This window comes from Nelumbo nucifera, chromosome 2, assembly GCF_055504915.1.
Source record: "Nelumbo nucifera cultivar China Antique chromosome 2, China Antique-T2T, whole genome shotgun sequence".
NCBI lineage: Eukaryota > Viridiplantae > Streptophyta > Magnoliopsida > Proteales > Nelumbonaceae > Nelumbo > Nelumbo nucifera.
This window is the reverse complement of record NC_142650.1, coordinates 97,634,494-97,650,743: the sequence shown is the minus strand read 5'-3', so window position 1 is coordinate 97,650,743 and position 16,250 is coordinate 97,634,494. Positions and strand designations below refer to the sequence as shown.

The 16,250-nt window shown below is 38.2% G+C and overlaps 1 protein-coding gene across 1 annotated transcript; it reads left to right on the top strand.

Annotated features, from left to right (window-relative positions):
* The first annotated feature begins 8,026 nt into the window (after nt 1-8,026).
* Nucleotides 8,027-13,974, top strand: LOC104606341 (glucan endo-1,3-beta-glucosidase, acidic-like). The gene is made up of 2 exons (XM_010271486.3): nt 8,027-8,181; nt 12,843-13,974. The coding sequence occupies exons 1-2, from the start codon at nt 8,121-8,123 to the stop codon at nt 13,784-13,786; spliced, it is 1,005 nt and encodes a 334-aa protein (XP_010269788.2). The 5' UTR covers nt 8,027-8,120; the 3' UTR covers nt 13,787-13,974.
* The last annotated feature ends 2,276 nt before the right edge of the window (nt 13,975-16,250 follow it).

Below are 16,250 nucleotides of genomic sequence, written 5' to 3'. Positions count from 1 at the left end.
GAACTACTTCAGGTATCCCTGTTTGATCAGGCCTTCTATTTGATTTTTAAGGTTCTAGTAGTTCTCAGTGTCATGACCAACATCGCGATGTAAGTGGCAGTATTTGTTGGGGTTTCTGGTAGTTGGGTCACCCCTCATCCTGGGCGGCCACTTTACATAGTTATTGGATTTTATTTGCATTAAAATTTCTCCCTTTTTGCATTTAGGGGAGTGAAGGTCCTATTGTATAAGGGTGGGGTCCCCGATTGGGTCTAGGGGAGTGAAGGTCCTGTTGATAAACTTGTCTTCCACAGCAAGGAACCTTTCCATGGTGGCTGGCGGGTGCAATTCAATCTCCTAGTGTAGGTTGGGATGACGCATGCCATTTTTTGCCGCGATGAGTTGCACGACTGGGTCTAGGTCAGGAATTTGTAGGCATTTCATATTGAATCTTTTTATGTATTCTCACAATGTCTAATTAGAGTTTTGAATCACATTACGTAAACATGTTGCAGATTTGGAATGCCTTTTACTGGTGGCGAACTGGCTGACAAACATACGGGTGAACTAGTCCCAATTTTTGATGGAGCCAGGAGCCAGCCTTGAGTACCAAAGCCAGGCTTCTTCTTTTACGATGGTTGGGAAAGCGATGCACATGCTTGCATCATTAGCCCCATGAAGCAACATGAGGGCTTGGAAGTTGTCGGCTTGTTCAATCGGGTCTATTGTACCTTTGTAAGTCTCGAGGGTAGGTGCCCTGAAGTACTTTGGCCTCGAGGCCTAGAGGATTTCCAACTCCAATGGGGATTCCCAAGTTAGGTGTGGTTGTTCATACGGGGCATCTGTCTTGTTTGTCGCTTTATTGTCCACTCTTCTCTGAGTTACGCTCCCTGCTAGAGCGAGCTAGCTCTTCTTTGTGGCGTGGTGTGCACGTCTACTACACCTTCTTTTGTACCCTTCAGACAAGCTAGCGATTGTTGTTGGGGGCCACATTGTCGACGTGGTGCTGGTTGTTACCATGCCCAAGCATCATGTTGGAGACCTAGACCTGGCTGTGGACTCGGGCTGGAGCTGGGTTGAAATGGCCGATCTAATTTAGACCAGCGTTCTGTTGAGGTACTTGCTAGAGGGGCACTTGCTAGTTCTATTGAGGTACCTGTTGGAGAGGCACCTGCTGGTGTTGCTGCTATTGTTGTTGTTGTTGCTGCCCCCTGCTATGAAGGCGAACTTGCTTTCCCATAACTTCAACTGGTCACTCATTCTCCGCATGCATTGCACTAGATCATAGAACTGGTGCGCATTGATTGCCGCAGAAACCACCGCAGGCTCAACCACAGGAAGAGGCGTGGCGGGCTAGTTGTCCGATGGTGATAGTGGGCACTTGTTCGTTGTTGTTGTTGGCGGGCTAGTTGCTTGAGGAAGCCATTGGTTTCTTAGTTCTTTAAGAAGGTAAAAGAGATACTTATCCTTTTGTTACAAATTTCCCACAGGCAGCACCAGATGATATTGCGTGATCTGGAAGCTCCCTCGTGTCAGGTGACTCGGACTCCGATTCGGATATCTCCTAGTCGAGGCCGAGCTGAGCTAGGCCGGGTTGAAAGGTGGCCGAGCTGATGTATGCTGCAAAGAAAGACATTAGAGTGCCTGGGCGTCTTTTACCAGGGGAGGGCACTCTGATGCTTAAGTCAGAGGTTTGTTTGTGAAATCTCTTTGAAAGGTTGAGAGAGCTAGAGAGTATATAATCGCGTGTACCTTTTTCAGGTGAATATGAGAGCCTTTCATAGGCACTGGCAGTGAGAGCCCTCTGGTAATGGGCTTTAGCTTCTCGCGGAACCATTTCCACGTTGTTGGGCGTTTTAATACATCGGTTACGAGATCTACACAAAGGTAATGGTCTACTTGAATAACTCCGAGGCATGTGATGCGGAAGGCCTATCTAACAGTCAAGGTATCAGCGCTCTAGGGATCTTGGCTTGGTAATGTACCGCTGGAGCGGGTCAGGGGGCTCTTCCTCGTAGGTCACACTGGGTCCTTAGAGCTTGACTGGTTTCTAGGATAGGTTGTCGTAATCTTATAGGACCTACTAGTTTGGCCTTACTGAGGTGGAGGTCGGCCTGGACAAGGTGCTCCAAGCTGACTTGCCAAACTGGTTTGCTTACTCAGCGCTGAGGTATCACTCAAGGGCCACATGTCGCAACATGATTGGGAGGACCAAATTACCTCTCATCACAATGGAATGGCAGAAGAAGAGGCATGTAACTAATCTTATTTGATGATGATGATGATGGTATGCCCTAACAATATTTCATCATTATTACGTGAAAAAAATATATCTTATATTATATTCCCCCTTTCCTTCTTTCATTCCCCCTTATCTCTTTTCTCCTTAAACCTCTTTCCTTTTTCCTTTATCCCATCCTTGTTCTCTCATTTACTCTCTCTCTCTCTCCCCTTTTCTCAACCCAAACCTCCTATTGAGTTACATAGTAAGGTTCTATTTACCACTAACCCAAATCATGCTAAAGTGGAAATTTTCCTCCATAAATCTCTCTCTCTCTCATTTATCTATTCCCAACTACCTCCTTAACCCACGTCATTATCCTCTCCTTACTCCCCGTAACTATCTAACATCAATTTTCAAAGGCAATATTCTTATGATAACTATTCCATTTTTCTAAGAATGAAGGCATGTTGGGAATTCAGCTATCTTCTTTAAAAGGCATGCTGAATTTGCAATATTTGGTTCTCAATAAATTGATAAGCGTTCCCTCAATAACTCAATTAATTATATTATGATTTTATTTGAAAATAATACAATGGAGCTAAGAATTCTTAAAGTGTGCTGAAGAGTCATTCTCCCTTTATTTAATTAAAATTTCCACTATGATACTAATATTAAAAATTAAATTACTTCTTAATAAAATTAATAAAAAAGGATAAAATAATACAAGTTAGTAATTTTTATAGTTCTAATGTTTATTTTCAATAAATTGTGACCATGGAATAATTAAAATGAAAAATATATATAATAAAAAGTAAAATTTACAATTAAGTACAAAAAATACTAAATACAAAATAAAAAATGAATAAAATTGAGAATTTCAAAATAATTTTAAATTAAGTAGAATTTCAAAATATAATTAATAAAATGTAAAAAAATAAAATTAATGGAATAACCCTAATAATCAATAAAACTTAATTAAATTAAATTAATTAACTGAGGTTGATTAAATAGTTATTAGTTTCTTAATTACATTAATTAGCTTAACAAATTTAGTTCACTTAGAAAATTATTATATAATTAAAATGATTATCTGAATAATAAGATAATTATATAATTAGTTAACTAATTATAACTTAATTACTAAAGCTTATTTAATTAGTTAACCAATTAATTAATAACACAATAAATTAGTTAACTAATTAAGTTAATAATGTAATAAAAAATATAGATAAGAATAATATAAATTAGTGAAAATTGTTTTAGTATAATTTTATTAATAAAGTTTTATTTAAAAATAAAGCTAACACAAATTAATACATGTTTATTAATAAAACAACACAAAATAAGAAAAATTTAGTTTCAAAATTAAATTTTATATTTTGATAACTATTTAGATTTCATCTAAAAAATAAAATGACCCTAAAAATTTTGTTAATAGAATTAAAAAATTAACAAAATTATTAGTCTTAAACTTAATTTATAGGGTAAATTGCAAAGACCCCCTTGTACTATGGGATTTGTGACAAAGACCCCCTATACATTGTTTTGCGACAAAGACCCCCTGTACTATGACCATGAGACAAAGACCACCCTCGACCATTAAGTCAGATGACAGAATGCATTAAATTACCGAAATACCCCACTCAATGTTTTTTATTTTCTTTTTTTGTCCTTTTTCTCTTAAAACCTATTTAATTCCTTTCTTCTCTTCTTTTCCCCTCCCTCACCGTACTCTCTCATTCTTTCTCTCTCCCAACTCTCTAAAATGAAAGGACGGAGGAACCAGCAGAGGGACTTGTAGTTGACGGAGCCCAGCTCTATCTGGGCTGACTTCTGAGTCCTATTACAAAACAAAACTTGTATACACATATATCAAATTATCAACGAGTGACTCACTGAGTTAGGTCGGCAAACTGGGTTGTTGCCTAGCTTAAAGTTGGTTTTCTAAATTATAGATCAGGTAATGACATGTTTTCTTCTTTTTTTTTTTTTTTTTCTCTCTCGCTTTCTCCATAATGTGAAGTTGCAGAGAAAGAAGTGATAAAAGAGACTCAGATAATGTGCAATGTGTCGGAACGAAGATTGGATTTTTGTGAGGTCGACGGAGATGTTAGAATTCAGGCAAACTCCTCCATCATCTTTGCGGTTTCACCATCTCAAACGGGTATTCCGGAATCGGCAGGAAATGACTCAAGGGCTATCCGACCATATGCTTGGAAAGGAGATAAAGCTGCGATGGGAAGCGTTAACCAGTTGTGGGTGAAATCATTTGCCGGTCATGAAGAAGCAGCCCCTCAGTGCACGCTAAATCACAACGTTCCAGCCATAGTTTTCTCCACTGGTGGATACACTGGTAACAATTTCCATGAGTTCACCGACACACTAATTCCTCTTTTTATTACTTCTCGCCAATTCAACGGAGAAGTTCAGTTCGTCGTAACCGATTACAAAGCTTTCTAGGTGAACAAGTATCAAGTAACCGATTGCAGCACATGGATGGTTGAAGTCACCGTCCTTCCGTCCTTTTTTTCTCTCTCATTCTTTCTCTCTCCCAACTCTCCTCCTGCAGCACTTGCGCAGCCGGAGCCGGAGCCACCTCCCCTGCAACATCGGCACACTACCTTCTTTCGCCGCTTCATCGCCGCAATTTTTGCTGTGTTCCTCATCATCGGCGCCATCACTTTCATCGTGTGGCTCGTTCTCCATCCTCATGTACCTGAGTTCCGAGTCGATTCAGTCTCCGTTTCCTCTTGGAACCCTAACAAGAACATGAGCGTTCACTCCGCAATTTCACGGTGGCGGGGCTGCGTTTGAGGACGACTTGAAAGTTTTTGGTTAGGGAAATAGGCAAATGGAGAGACAGAGAGAGATCTGAAGAAAGCAATAACGGAGAGAGAGATCAGGATTGAATTAAATGGATTCAATCCCGACGCTGTTAAGGGGAAGGGCAAGAAGAGAGATCGGGGGAGAGAGAGGAGAGAGAGAAAGGGAGAGAGAGAAATGTAAAGGAATAGAAGGATAGTATCCGAAGGTCGGGGAAGATGAACAGTGTGGGGATTAAAAAATATTGTAACGGCATTTTGGAGGGATTGCGGGAAGGGGGTTTTTGTCTCATTGTCATAGTACAGGGGGTTTTCTTACAAAACAAAGTACAAATGGGTCTTTGTCACATACCTCATAGTACAGGGGGTTTTTGTCACAAAACAAAGTACAGAGGGGTCTTTGTCACTGACCCCATAGTACAAGGGGGTCTTTGTAATTTGCCCTAATTTTTATTAATTTAAAATCCCCTAATCCACTAAATCAAAATTTAGTAAAAGTTAAAACAATTTAATAAAAAAATAAAAACTAATGCAATTAGGAAAGTCATAATGCTATTTCTTCGGGTGCAACTTGGTTGAGTTGGATTGGGTTGAGGATCAACCCAAGCCCAATCGTAAGTCTCAAACCTCGACCTTAGGCTTAGCCCAACTTAAGGTTAAGTTTGAGTGTACCAATTGAGGCCTAACTTGAGGTTATCGCAAATCTCAGGTTGGACTTAGGCTTGGGTGTTTGTAGCCCAATTTTTAGGTAGAAGAGATTGATGATATGCAAATATGTATGTCAAAATGTTGGGTGGGCTCAAATTGGGTCGACTCGGGTTGGGTCAGGTGATCCAAGGCCTCAATTCATGCCCAACCTGAATTTAGGTTAGGCTTAAGCTTTTTTACCAAGACCAACTTGAAGTTCGAAAACTTGAGCCCAACCTATGCAAAAGCTTTGGTTGAGTTGGGTAGGGCTCGAATTAGACTATTTTAAGTTGCACCCCTATCTCTTTTTACTTTAAATTCTTTTAACAAAGCCTATGCATTGTACGGGTCCCTGCTAGTTAATCTATATGGTAAGACTTGAACTAGACCATACTTTGAACTAATGACTTGGTGACCTGATAGGCTTTTAAAGGTCACCTGACCATGAGATTAAGTATGAGTAAAACAGTGATTGTGAGTTTTCTGATTTTTGGCCCGGTCTGAGTCCAACAACATTAATTGGAGATCGACTTCAGCGCTCATAAGATCGATGTCGCACAGCCCTTAAATCTGTGCAAACGGTTCAAACGGTTCGAATAATTAATCAGCCAGTTCAGCAGTTTACTTATCAAAATCAATAGTTTTGAGGAAAAACAAAACCGATCAAATGATCGATTCCCGAAGAATTGTAGAGTTCTTTGGTGGTCAATACACCCACAGCTTACTCTTTCTGTAGCTCATCCACACCCGCACCCGCACTCTCCCAGTCTCCCTGCTGCGAGTCTAGTGTCCCACGATTCTACGATTCTAGTATTAATTAATGAACCCTACCTGATGTTACAAGCTAATTGTCAGTTCAGATGAGTTGCAATTCCTATCTGTTTTCAATTCCAAGAAAGCATTCCTTATTTTAAGAATTTATCTCATTTTCGCAGTTAAAACTCAATATTCATAGGGTAGTAAAAATGAGATAAATTTTAAAATAAGAAATGCCAAATGCAGCCTAAACTACAAATCTCTCACGATAGTTTTGGAAATTGGACCGAATCTCATGGTCGAACCATTTGAACTGAGAATTGATCATGGCTCTAGGTCATTTTGGACCCAGGAACTTACTGCTTGACCAGAATTTGTAGTGGACAGTTGGACCATTTAACCCAGGAACCGATGGTCAAAGCAGAATTTGGAGTGGATTGCAACCAGAATTCAATAACACCAAAACAACACACATTATGCTATTATTTTTTTATGACATATTTCTGTATGCTCACTCTGATAAAACATATAAGGGCCCATTTGGTTCATAGGAATAGGAGTTTGGAATTCCGACTTCAATTGTTTGATTGGGTGGAATCGGAATCTTATTCCCATTCTTGGTGAAATGCCATTCCCCCATTTAAGGGGATGGTCATTCTCTCACCCTCTTTTAACAACTAACTTCCATTTCAACTGATTCTAATTCTTATTCTGATTCTGATTCTTGTTTGAACCAAACAGACTATAAGAATAGAGCATTATAATTCCAATTGTGAACCCAACGGACCCTGAGACAAACTAGCTAGTAAGCAGAGTTTGAGGGATGTTAGACTCGGATTGGATTAAAAAATGGAATGCTTTATGGCCAGGCCACGGTTTTTTGTTAATCGGATGAATAGCTCGTTCAACTCGTGAAAACTGTCATTTAACTAGGACCTGGAAAGGCCACCCGTTTCTAGTTTTTATGGTCCAACCATCCGGTCTGATCCAAGCGTTACAATAGTGGTTTGAATCAGGCCAAAAGTTATTAAACCCATGGTTTTCAAAACTGGACCAGATGGGATGGTCGGACCGGAAAAAACCAAGAACCGGTCAGGTGACTGGTTCTGTTTTACTCCAGAACCATTATTTTGCCAAAAATCGTTGATTTGGTCAACAAACCACTAACTCAGGTGGTCAAACCATCTAAACCATTCGAATCATCCAATGGTTTTGACCATTTTTAAATTTTTTTGTCAGAATGGACTATCCATTCGGTTCGAACGATCGGACCATTCAACCCGGAAACCGGACCCTGACTGATTCATTGTCCGGTTCGATTTTAAAAACGTTGATTAAACTATGCATGTTTAATTATCATCCTGTGCTTGAATGAATACAAAGAAGTAATTGAGGAACCAAGACTTTTCACAGATATATTCATCATTACTTGACGGTGGCTATGCACATGGTGTCCGTAGAAAGATTGAAATTGAGCTGCTAAATTCCGACAGTGATCAATTAAGAACAGTTGAGGACCTCCAAGGCTCTAACCTCACCATTAAGGAAAAAAGAAGAAAATATTTCGCCCCATCTCTTCTTATAAAACGGACATCATTTGTATTGGTGGCATAGCAAATTTTGATCTGCGTTTTCTTTACCACTTTCTCTTCATGGCTGTGTTCAGTGCAGTGCTGCTTCTTGGGCTGTTAATGGCTTCCTCAAACATTGCAGGTAGATCTCTCTCTCTCCCCACGCCCTCATCTACCTACTAATTAGAGGCTCTGTCTGACTTCTTAATTCCATTGGTAATTATAAATTTCTTCAGAGTATATTCAAATTTTTGCTGCTTTAGTTGTTTTATATTAATTTAGTAGAATTACTTTATTTATCAAAAAATCATTGTTCACTAAAATTTACTTCAATCTCTCTTGCATGGATTTATTCTCCAGAAAATTCGAAAATTTTAAATTCGGTGCTCGAATCCTCCACACCCAGATCTCAGTAACCTAAGAATTGGTTCTACCAACTGATGGGAAGGGGCTAAGGCTGCATTTGGCATCTCAGTAACCTAAGAATTGGTTCTACCAGCCTACGTCGTCTGGTTGGTTGTAGCAGAGATTTGAGATCGAATAAATGTAAAACAAAAAATTAAAAAATAAAATCACAATTGGTCCCAAAAAACCAAGTCCAAATAGCATTTTCATGTTCTAATTATCGCATATTTACCGATCCCTTCCCAATAAGGACCTTAAATCTGATGTTAACTTGGTTGTAACTGTGGTCTTGAACGAAGTATGTTTATTTTCTCTGAGTGAGGGAGGAGTTATACCAAACTGGACTTACCACCACCGGAGGTTGCGTTCGTGCTTTTAAAGTCCAAAAGCTGAAAGGCACAAAACCCAACTTTTGGTTTTATGTTTAGGGGTTAAAAAGCAGCTCTGATTTCCTACCCACATGAACTTTATGTTTAGGTGTGGATAGAGATGTTGTTGGTGGAAGGAGATCCAAAGTAGTTAAAAAGTATTTTTGTTTTTGTTTTAGCTCTATGGAGCAATACCATGGTTTCTAAAATCGGACCGGACCGGAAATACTAGGAATCGGTTCTCTGACCGGTTTTATTTTCTTCCAAAACCATTGGTTTTGGTCAGTAAACCATTGAACCGGCCAGTTAATCATTTAAACGGTTTTATCTATTTTTCAATTTTTTATTTTTTTTGTCAGAACGAGCTGATCGTTCGAACCGATAATCAGACCCCTAACCGGTTCGATGTTAAAAACCATGAGCTATACAACCGGGGTAGGCAATCCCCCAAATCCATATATAATCTCCAATTAGATGGAATTTGATTCCAAGTCTCTCAATAGGAGTCAACCAGCTATTGGTAACTTGCCATCTTGGCTAAATTGTTATGGTTGTAGAAATACCTCTTATCAGGCGCTCAAAACAAAAGCTTATACAAACGAAGCCTTAACTAGTCCATAAAGACTTGTGTTGATTTTTCCCCAAATAATGGCCACAGTCAAGTTGACCCTTGTGGACTTAATTAGTGAACAAAGTTACATCATGGTCAATAGTAAAAGCCTTGGATCGTGTGAGTGGGACCTCATCTCCAAAACTTCGTTTTGGAAGCTGTATTTTTCCATTTTTATTTGTTATTTTTGTTTTAAAGAGAAAAAGACTTTTGGACGTTGGGCCTAATAATTTTATGGCTCTTTTAGCGCCATCATTTACATGAAAACAAACAGACCTTAGGATTTATTCCTTTTCTATAGAAGAAAATGCAAAATATTAAAAGTATTTAGGGTCTGTTTCGTTTATAATCAAAATCAGAATTGAAATCCTTGGGAATCCGAATCGAAATGAAAATTAGAATTAATTGGAATGGGATTTCATTCCCAATAAAGAGGGAGGGAATGGTCCTTCCCTCAAATGGGGAAATGCCATTCCTGTAGAAATGGAAATAAGATTCTGACTCCATCCAACCAAACAGTTGAAATCAGAATGACTCATTCCAATTTCGATTCTAGACTTTTATTCCCGCAAAACAAACGAACCCTTAAAAGAGCTCAAATGGGTGATGCTTGATTACAAAGAAAAAAGGGTGATATATTATTATTGTTAGTATTATCTATGCTTTTGCAACCCTATAACATGCTACTTTTCCAATAAGATGGCTACAAATGGTATATCTATTTACTGAGCCTGCCTTCTAAATTGAATGAATTCAAATGAACCACATGTGCGGTCTCATCTGTTGGTGTTGGATACTTGGATCCTTGTGACATTACGAGGAAAGTATCTCTGTATTACCTAATTATTGTGAAACAAAGAAGACTTATTTGGGAGGGAGATGATGAGGAATCCGAAGCACCTGTAAACAAAACAAGCACATCTCATACATATGTTAGAAGTTTGGCACATGTTTTATTGGTAGAAAATCAAGCTCAATAGCTTCTTAGTATATTAGTAGCTCCATCCTTATAAATCCTTATATATCGCATCTTACCCGTGGATTTAATATTGATCCACGGTTAAGATTTATCCCACCTGTAAGGTGAGGCTAAGATTTGTTATAATGGACTGAATAATAAAGACCCTTTCATTTAATTTGGGCAGGTAGAAAACTTTGGACTATGTGCCAAAATTATTGTCATTATGACTTTGTTTATTAGAGCCAGATTGCAAATGGGTACCAATTCTTAAATTCAGCCTAGTTTCTCTTTATCCATTAATAACTTGTGCATGAATTCTCTTCCAAAGACATTACAGGTCAGCTATTATTTTGCTACTATCACTCCCATTTTGATTTATAGAAGAGGAAAAAAGTCAACATACAATAATGAAGGGGAAACAATAGTCTGCATATAGGGATTAATAATAATATAGCCATATACGGTGTCCTATTGTTCACCATAATGGCACATTGAAACCCTCTACCCACCCATATGGGTTGTCGCCGGAGACGGCATTAATCTTAATTAGACCCAAACTTGGACATACCAATGTTTTAACCCGTTGACCTGGTTGGTTAGACCATTCATTCTGTCCGGTTCTTATCAACTTGCAAGTTGAAACATGCTATATCATTGACTTGACCAACGATGATTCATATAAATTTGAATAGTTGAATCATTGACCCATTTGAACATTCACACGGTTAATGATTTTTTATATGATTTGGACTATGATGGAAAAAATATAATATTCGAAAACAATAGGCTAATAAACTAAAATCACAAACGTGGTAACAGATGTTATTTATCAAAATCCATGGGTGAGTTTTAATTGATCAAAACTCTTTCAGTATCATATTTTTCCCGCATCACAGAATTTTTTAAAAAATATTTATTTTGCTTTCCTAATCGTTGCTTCATTATAATGTAACAAACTGACCCATTGACCTAGATAGTAGTGATGGGCCACTAACATCTCTGTCAGTTGTAACTATCTACTAAAATTTGGGCCCCCACATATTGTTCCTTGTGGGCGGTCACAAGTCTAGAATTTATATCTATATAAATATACTAAGCTAAAATATGTATATAAGAAGGCATGAGGATGAGGGAAATTGAATTTTACGGTATTTTTTGCTTTTACAGAAATTATAAGAATACCACTCTCTATCAATTCTCTCTCTTTTGCTTTTTTTTCTTTCAAATTACAACAGTGCCACTCTCTTATCAACTCTCTCTCTCTCTCTTGCTTTCTTTTCTTTTAAATTACAACAATGCCACTCTCTCTCCTATCAACTCTCTTTCTCTCTTTTTCTTACAAATTACAAGAATGCCATCTCTCTCTCTCTTGCCATCTCTCTTTCCTTATATAATTACATGAATGCCACTCTCTCTCCAATTGAGGGAGACCTTAGCTCGGCATCTCAACTACTAGGGGACCTACAATCAAAGGTAGTCGAGTTCGAGCCAAGCCGAGCTTGAACTTCTGACATCAAGCTCAAGTCTCTAATTTGAATCGAGTTCGAGCTAAATGACACCTCGACCACTGAGGGAGACCTCGGTTCAGCACCTCAGTCACTGAGGGAGATCTCGACTCAGACTTCGACAAATAAGGGAGACCTAAACTCGACACATTGTCAACTAAGGGAGACCTTAACTCAACACTTCGCCTGCTAGGGAAACCTCAACTCGACACATCAACAGTTGAGGAAGACCTCGATTTGGCACCTTGGAAATTGAGGGAGATCTCGTCTCAACACTTCGAATGCTTGAGAGACCTACAATCAAAAGTAGCCGAGCTCAAACTTACAAGGTTTTGACTTGAGCTGAGTTGACCTCGAGCTCGAGCTTAAGTCTCTAATTTGAATCGAGCTCGAGCCTAATAGTTTATGAGCGAGCCCCTACAACGCAAGGCCCCCTCCACTACTTGTCCTTTATGCATGAATTGAATAATATCCAAAAAGGTAAATAATATTTACCACCACACAAGGTTTTAAAAACTGGATCGGACATGAAACCATTATAGGGACTTGTTCCTGAGTTGATGGGTCCGACCATCTAGTTTGAATGGATGGCCTAGACTTAAAAAATTCAAAAATAAGTAAAACAAAAAATACCAAAAACCATTGTCCAGATGGACAATTCGACCACCTGCAGATCCTCAACCAAATCAACGGTTTTTGGCCAAAAAGCGGTATTAGGGTGAAACAGAACTGATTACCTAACTGATTCCCAAGTCAATCAGTCCAACCGTCCGGTCCAGTCCGATTTTCACAACCATGCCACCACAATCTCCTTCAGTAGCAGTTAAGTCCTTGGTGTGACATAAGCTCTGTAACATGAAAGGGTTGCTTGCTCTGGCCAACCCATCAGATCATTTTATACCGTTGAAGTTGAACTTAACTACCATCAGCTAATCCTCGCTGAATGCATTGCAGATGCACAACAAATTGGTGTTTGCTATGGAATGCTAGGAAACAACTTACCATCCAAAAATGAAGTTGTGGAGCTCTATAAAATAAACAACATACAGAGAATGAGACTCTATGATCCTAACAGAGAAGCTCTCCAGGCTCTTAATGGCTCCAACATCGAACTCATGGTGGGCATCCCAAACGAACAACTTCAACTCATGGCATCCTCCGACCCCACTGCTGCATATTCCTGGGTCTTTGAACATGTGTTTCTCAACAGAGATGATGTTAAATTCAAGTACATCGTCGTTGGAAATGAAGTCAGTTTTGCCGAATTCAAATACATCCTCCCTGCCATGAGAAACATTTACAGTGCACTTGAATTAGCTGACTTACAAAACCAAATCAAGGTGTCAACTGCAGTTTTCTCTGGGCACATTTCTGAAACCTACCCACCTCGGAATTCCGTGTTCAATTCTCAAATTCGGCCATTAATGGAGGAAATCGTTGCCTTCTTGGTCGAAAAACAAGCACCACTGCTTGCTAATGTGTATCCCTTCTTCGCTTATCTGAGCAATCAAGATCAGATACCGTCTGAATACGTCTTCTTTACATCCCCAACAGTGAATGAAATCGGATACCAGAACCTTTTCGATGCCATGCTTGATGGTTTCTATTATGCTCTTGAAAAGGAGGGAGGGTCCTCTTTGGAGATTGTTGTATCTGAAACTGGTTGGCCAAACGCAGGTGACTCCATATCAACCACAGAAAATGCACAGAAGTACTACTCCAACCTGATTCGGCATGTGAACTCAGGAAAGGGTACTCCCAAAAGGCCTGGAAAGCCTATTGAAACATACCTGTTTGCAATGTTTGATGAGAACCAGAAGCTTGGAGATGAGAGGGAGAAACACTTTGGGCTTTTTTCTCCAAATAAAAAGCCTAAGTATCAAATCAGTTTTCCATAGAGTAGAGTGACTGCAGAAGAATGTGACAAGGGGTCCTGATCTAATGTATCATCTTAAATAAGGGTTACTACTTGAATTCTTGTGCTTGTATCGATATCCCCGTACTGAAGTCCAGTAAAACTTGTAATTTGTCTTGGACGGTGGTTTGAATTTCTCCATTAATGAATTGGAATAAAATCCTCAAGGCATTTATGTTTTGGGATCGTCTCATTATTGTATATTCAACAAAACACAAACATCAAACTGGTTTGCTTTTGGCCATGCGCATAGTTAACTGCCTACTTTACTAACCAGTGAAAAGGGTTTTGACATGTATAGATATAAATAGTTATAATAAAAGAAAAATAATTCGACTTGGTCATTTTGGGGGTATTCTATAGCGTAGATGAGAATTGGGTAATGCATTTTCATCATGTGGTGTGGATGATAACTAACAACACTCAAAATACACCCTAACAAAGTAGTTGCTCTACACTGTAAACAAAATGTGTGGATTGATCCACACCTTCATGGGCGTTCTGCAAGGTGTGGCATATTTCAGTCTATACATTGTATTTGATTCTATGCATCTCAGCTACAACATTTGAGATAATCTGTCGTTAATCATTAGAAAAACAATATATTATTTTTGTAATATACACAATAAAGAAATATTAGTAAATTGCTAAGAAGTTTAATAGTTAATAGAAAAAAAATATTAGTAATAATTAATAATATTAAATAACAAATAATGATATTAGTATTAAATAAAAATGGGTAGTAATATTAAGGGTAATTGATAAAATTAACAACAATTTTAATAATATATCATAATAATTAATAATATCAATACCAATTAATATTAATAAAAGTAATATTTGAAACTTAATAATTAATAAAATAATATTAATAATAATTAATCCAATCTGATTAATAATCGGATTGGATTCGGATTTGACTCCATTCGATCTGGTTAAAATATGAAACCAATTATTATAATATTTACTAATTTTAATATATAAATTTTATATTATTATATTTAAAATTATAAAAATATATTCTATATAAATTTATATATAATAATTTAGTATGTTATATTTATATTAATTTATTATATATAAAAGTTGAAAAATAAATGAATTTTATTTTTCTAGTATTTTAGAAAATTTATAGTGGAGTCGGGTTAAATCTGAATATGATCAGAGTCCGTTAGGATTCGAATTCGAATCCAAGATGATCGGATTTATATGTAGGTTCTCAATAATCAGATTGAATGTGGGTATTGTTGCATCCAATCTGAAGCAATCCGATTATAACCATAGTTCAAATAGCAAAGAGTAACAATGACGAGTAGAGAAGAATAGAAACGACAAACTCACAAAGAAGTGTTGCAAAGGTAAAAAAGAAAAGAGGTCTTATATTAGGGTTAAACATCCATGCGAAATATAGGATCGTTATTCTATATGCAAAATAGTGTGGTGTAAATGCTACCACGGAATAAACCCATGAATGAGAAAATAGACTATGAGGCGAAGTAATCCATGAGATAGCATGGATCAGTCCACACCACACAGCCAACCGAATGCATGGCACAAGTGTGAATTGAAAGTAAATATATCATGGTCAATCTACACCACTGAACACCACCTTTATGTTGAAAGTGGATTTAGCTAATTAGGCATATGATAGAATTGATTTGCATTTCCTTCGTTTTTTTTGTAAAGAAAAATCAGAATTTAGAACAGGATCGGACTACAAAAAAAATCACAAAGCTTCACATAACAAGCAACAGTCTTCGCAAAAACCTAGTCTAAAACAACAACTGAAAAAGCATCAAAACAAACCATTGATCACCGGGGCTCTCAAAGCCCGTCCAATATGGACAAGACTAGCAGCTGGCCTTAACTCTTCCTCCTCTCCCTCTACCCCTTACCGCCTTCTTCCCTCTAACGTCTTCTATCACTGTGTCATCCACGTAAAACTGTTTGAACGTTCACAACTTTCTACTTTTGGGGAGTCCACAGAACTTGAACCCCCCACTACCTGCCAAAAAGTCTTCTTCATCACTATCAGCTCTACTTCTCTCTCGTGCCTTCTTGGGTTCCATGATTCCATCTCAAACCTTCATAAGACTTCTCTAGCGAATTTTTCCCCACCCAAGAAATGCAAGCCCAGCAAGGCAGCGACATTGCCACCTGAAAATCCTTCTCTACATGGATTCTACAGACATGGACTCTTCCTCTGCTACATCCTTCTCTACCTCTTTGCTTTGCTCTGGGTGGGCTTACTCTAACAAAAATCTAGGCTGTATCAACTTCTTTCCTTTTTTCCCCATTGAAACTGAGGCAATAGCCTCCTGTTCTTCGTCTTCCAAGATAAGAAAGGAGTTCGAGTCCTGATTTCCAGAGACTTTTTTCTCTAACTCCACCCAATATCACACTCTCCTATCTCCGTGCTTCTTGCAAAGCAACCTCAAACCAGCCCT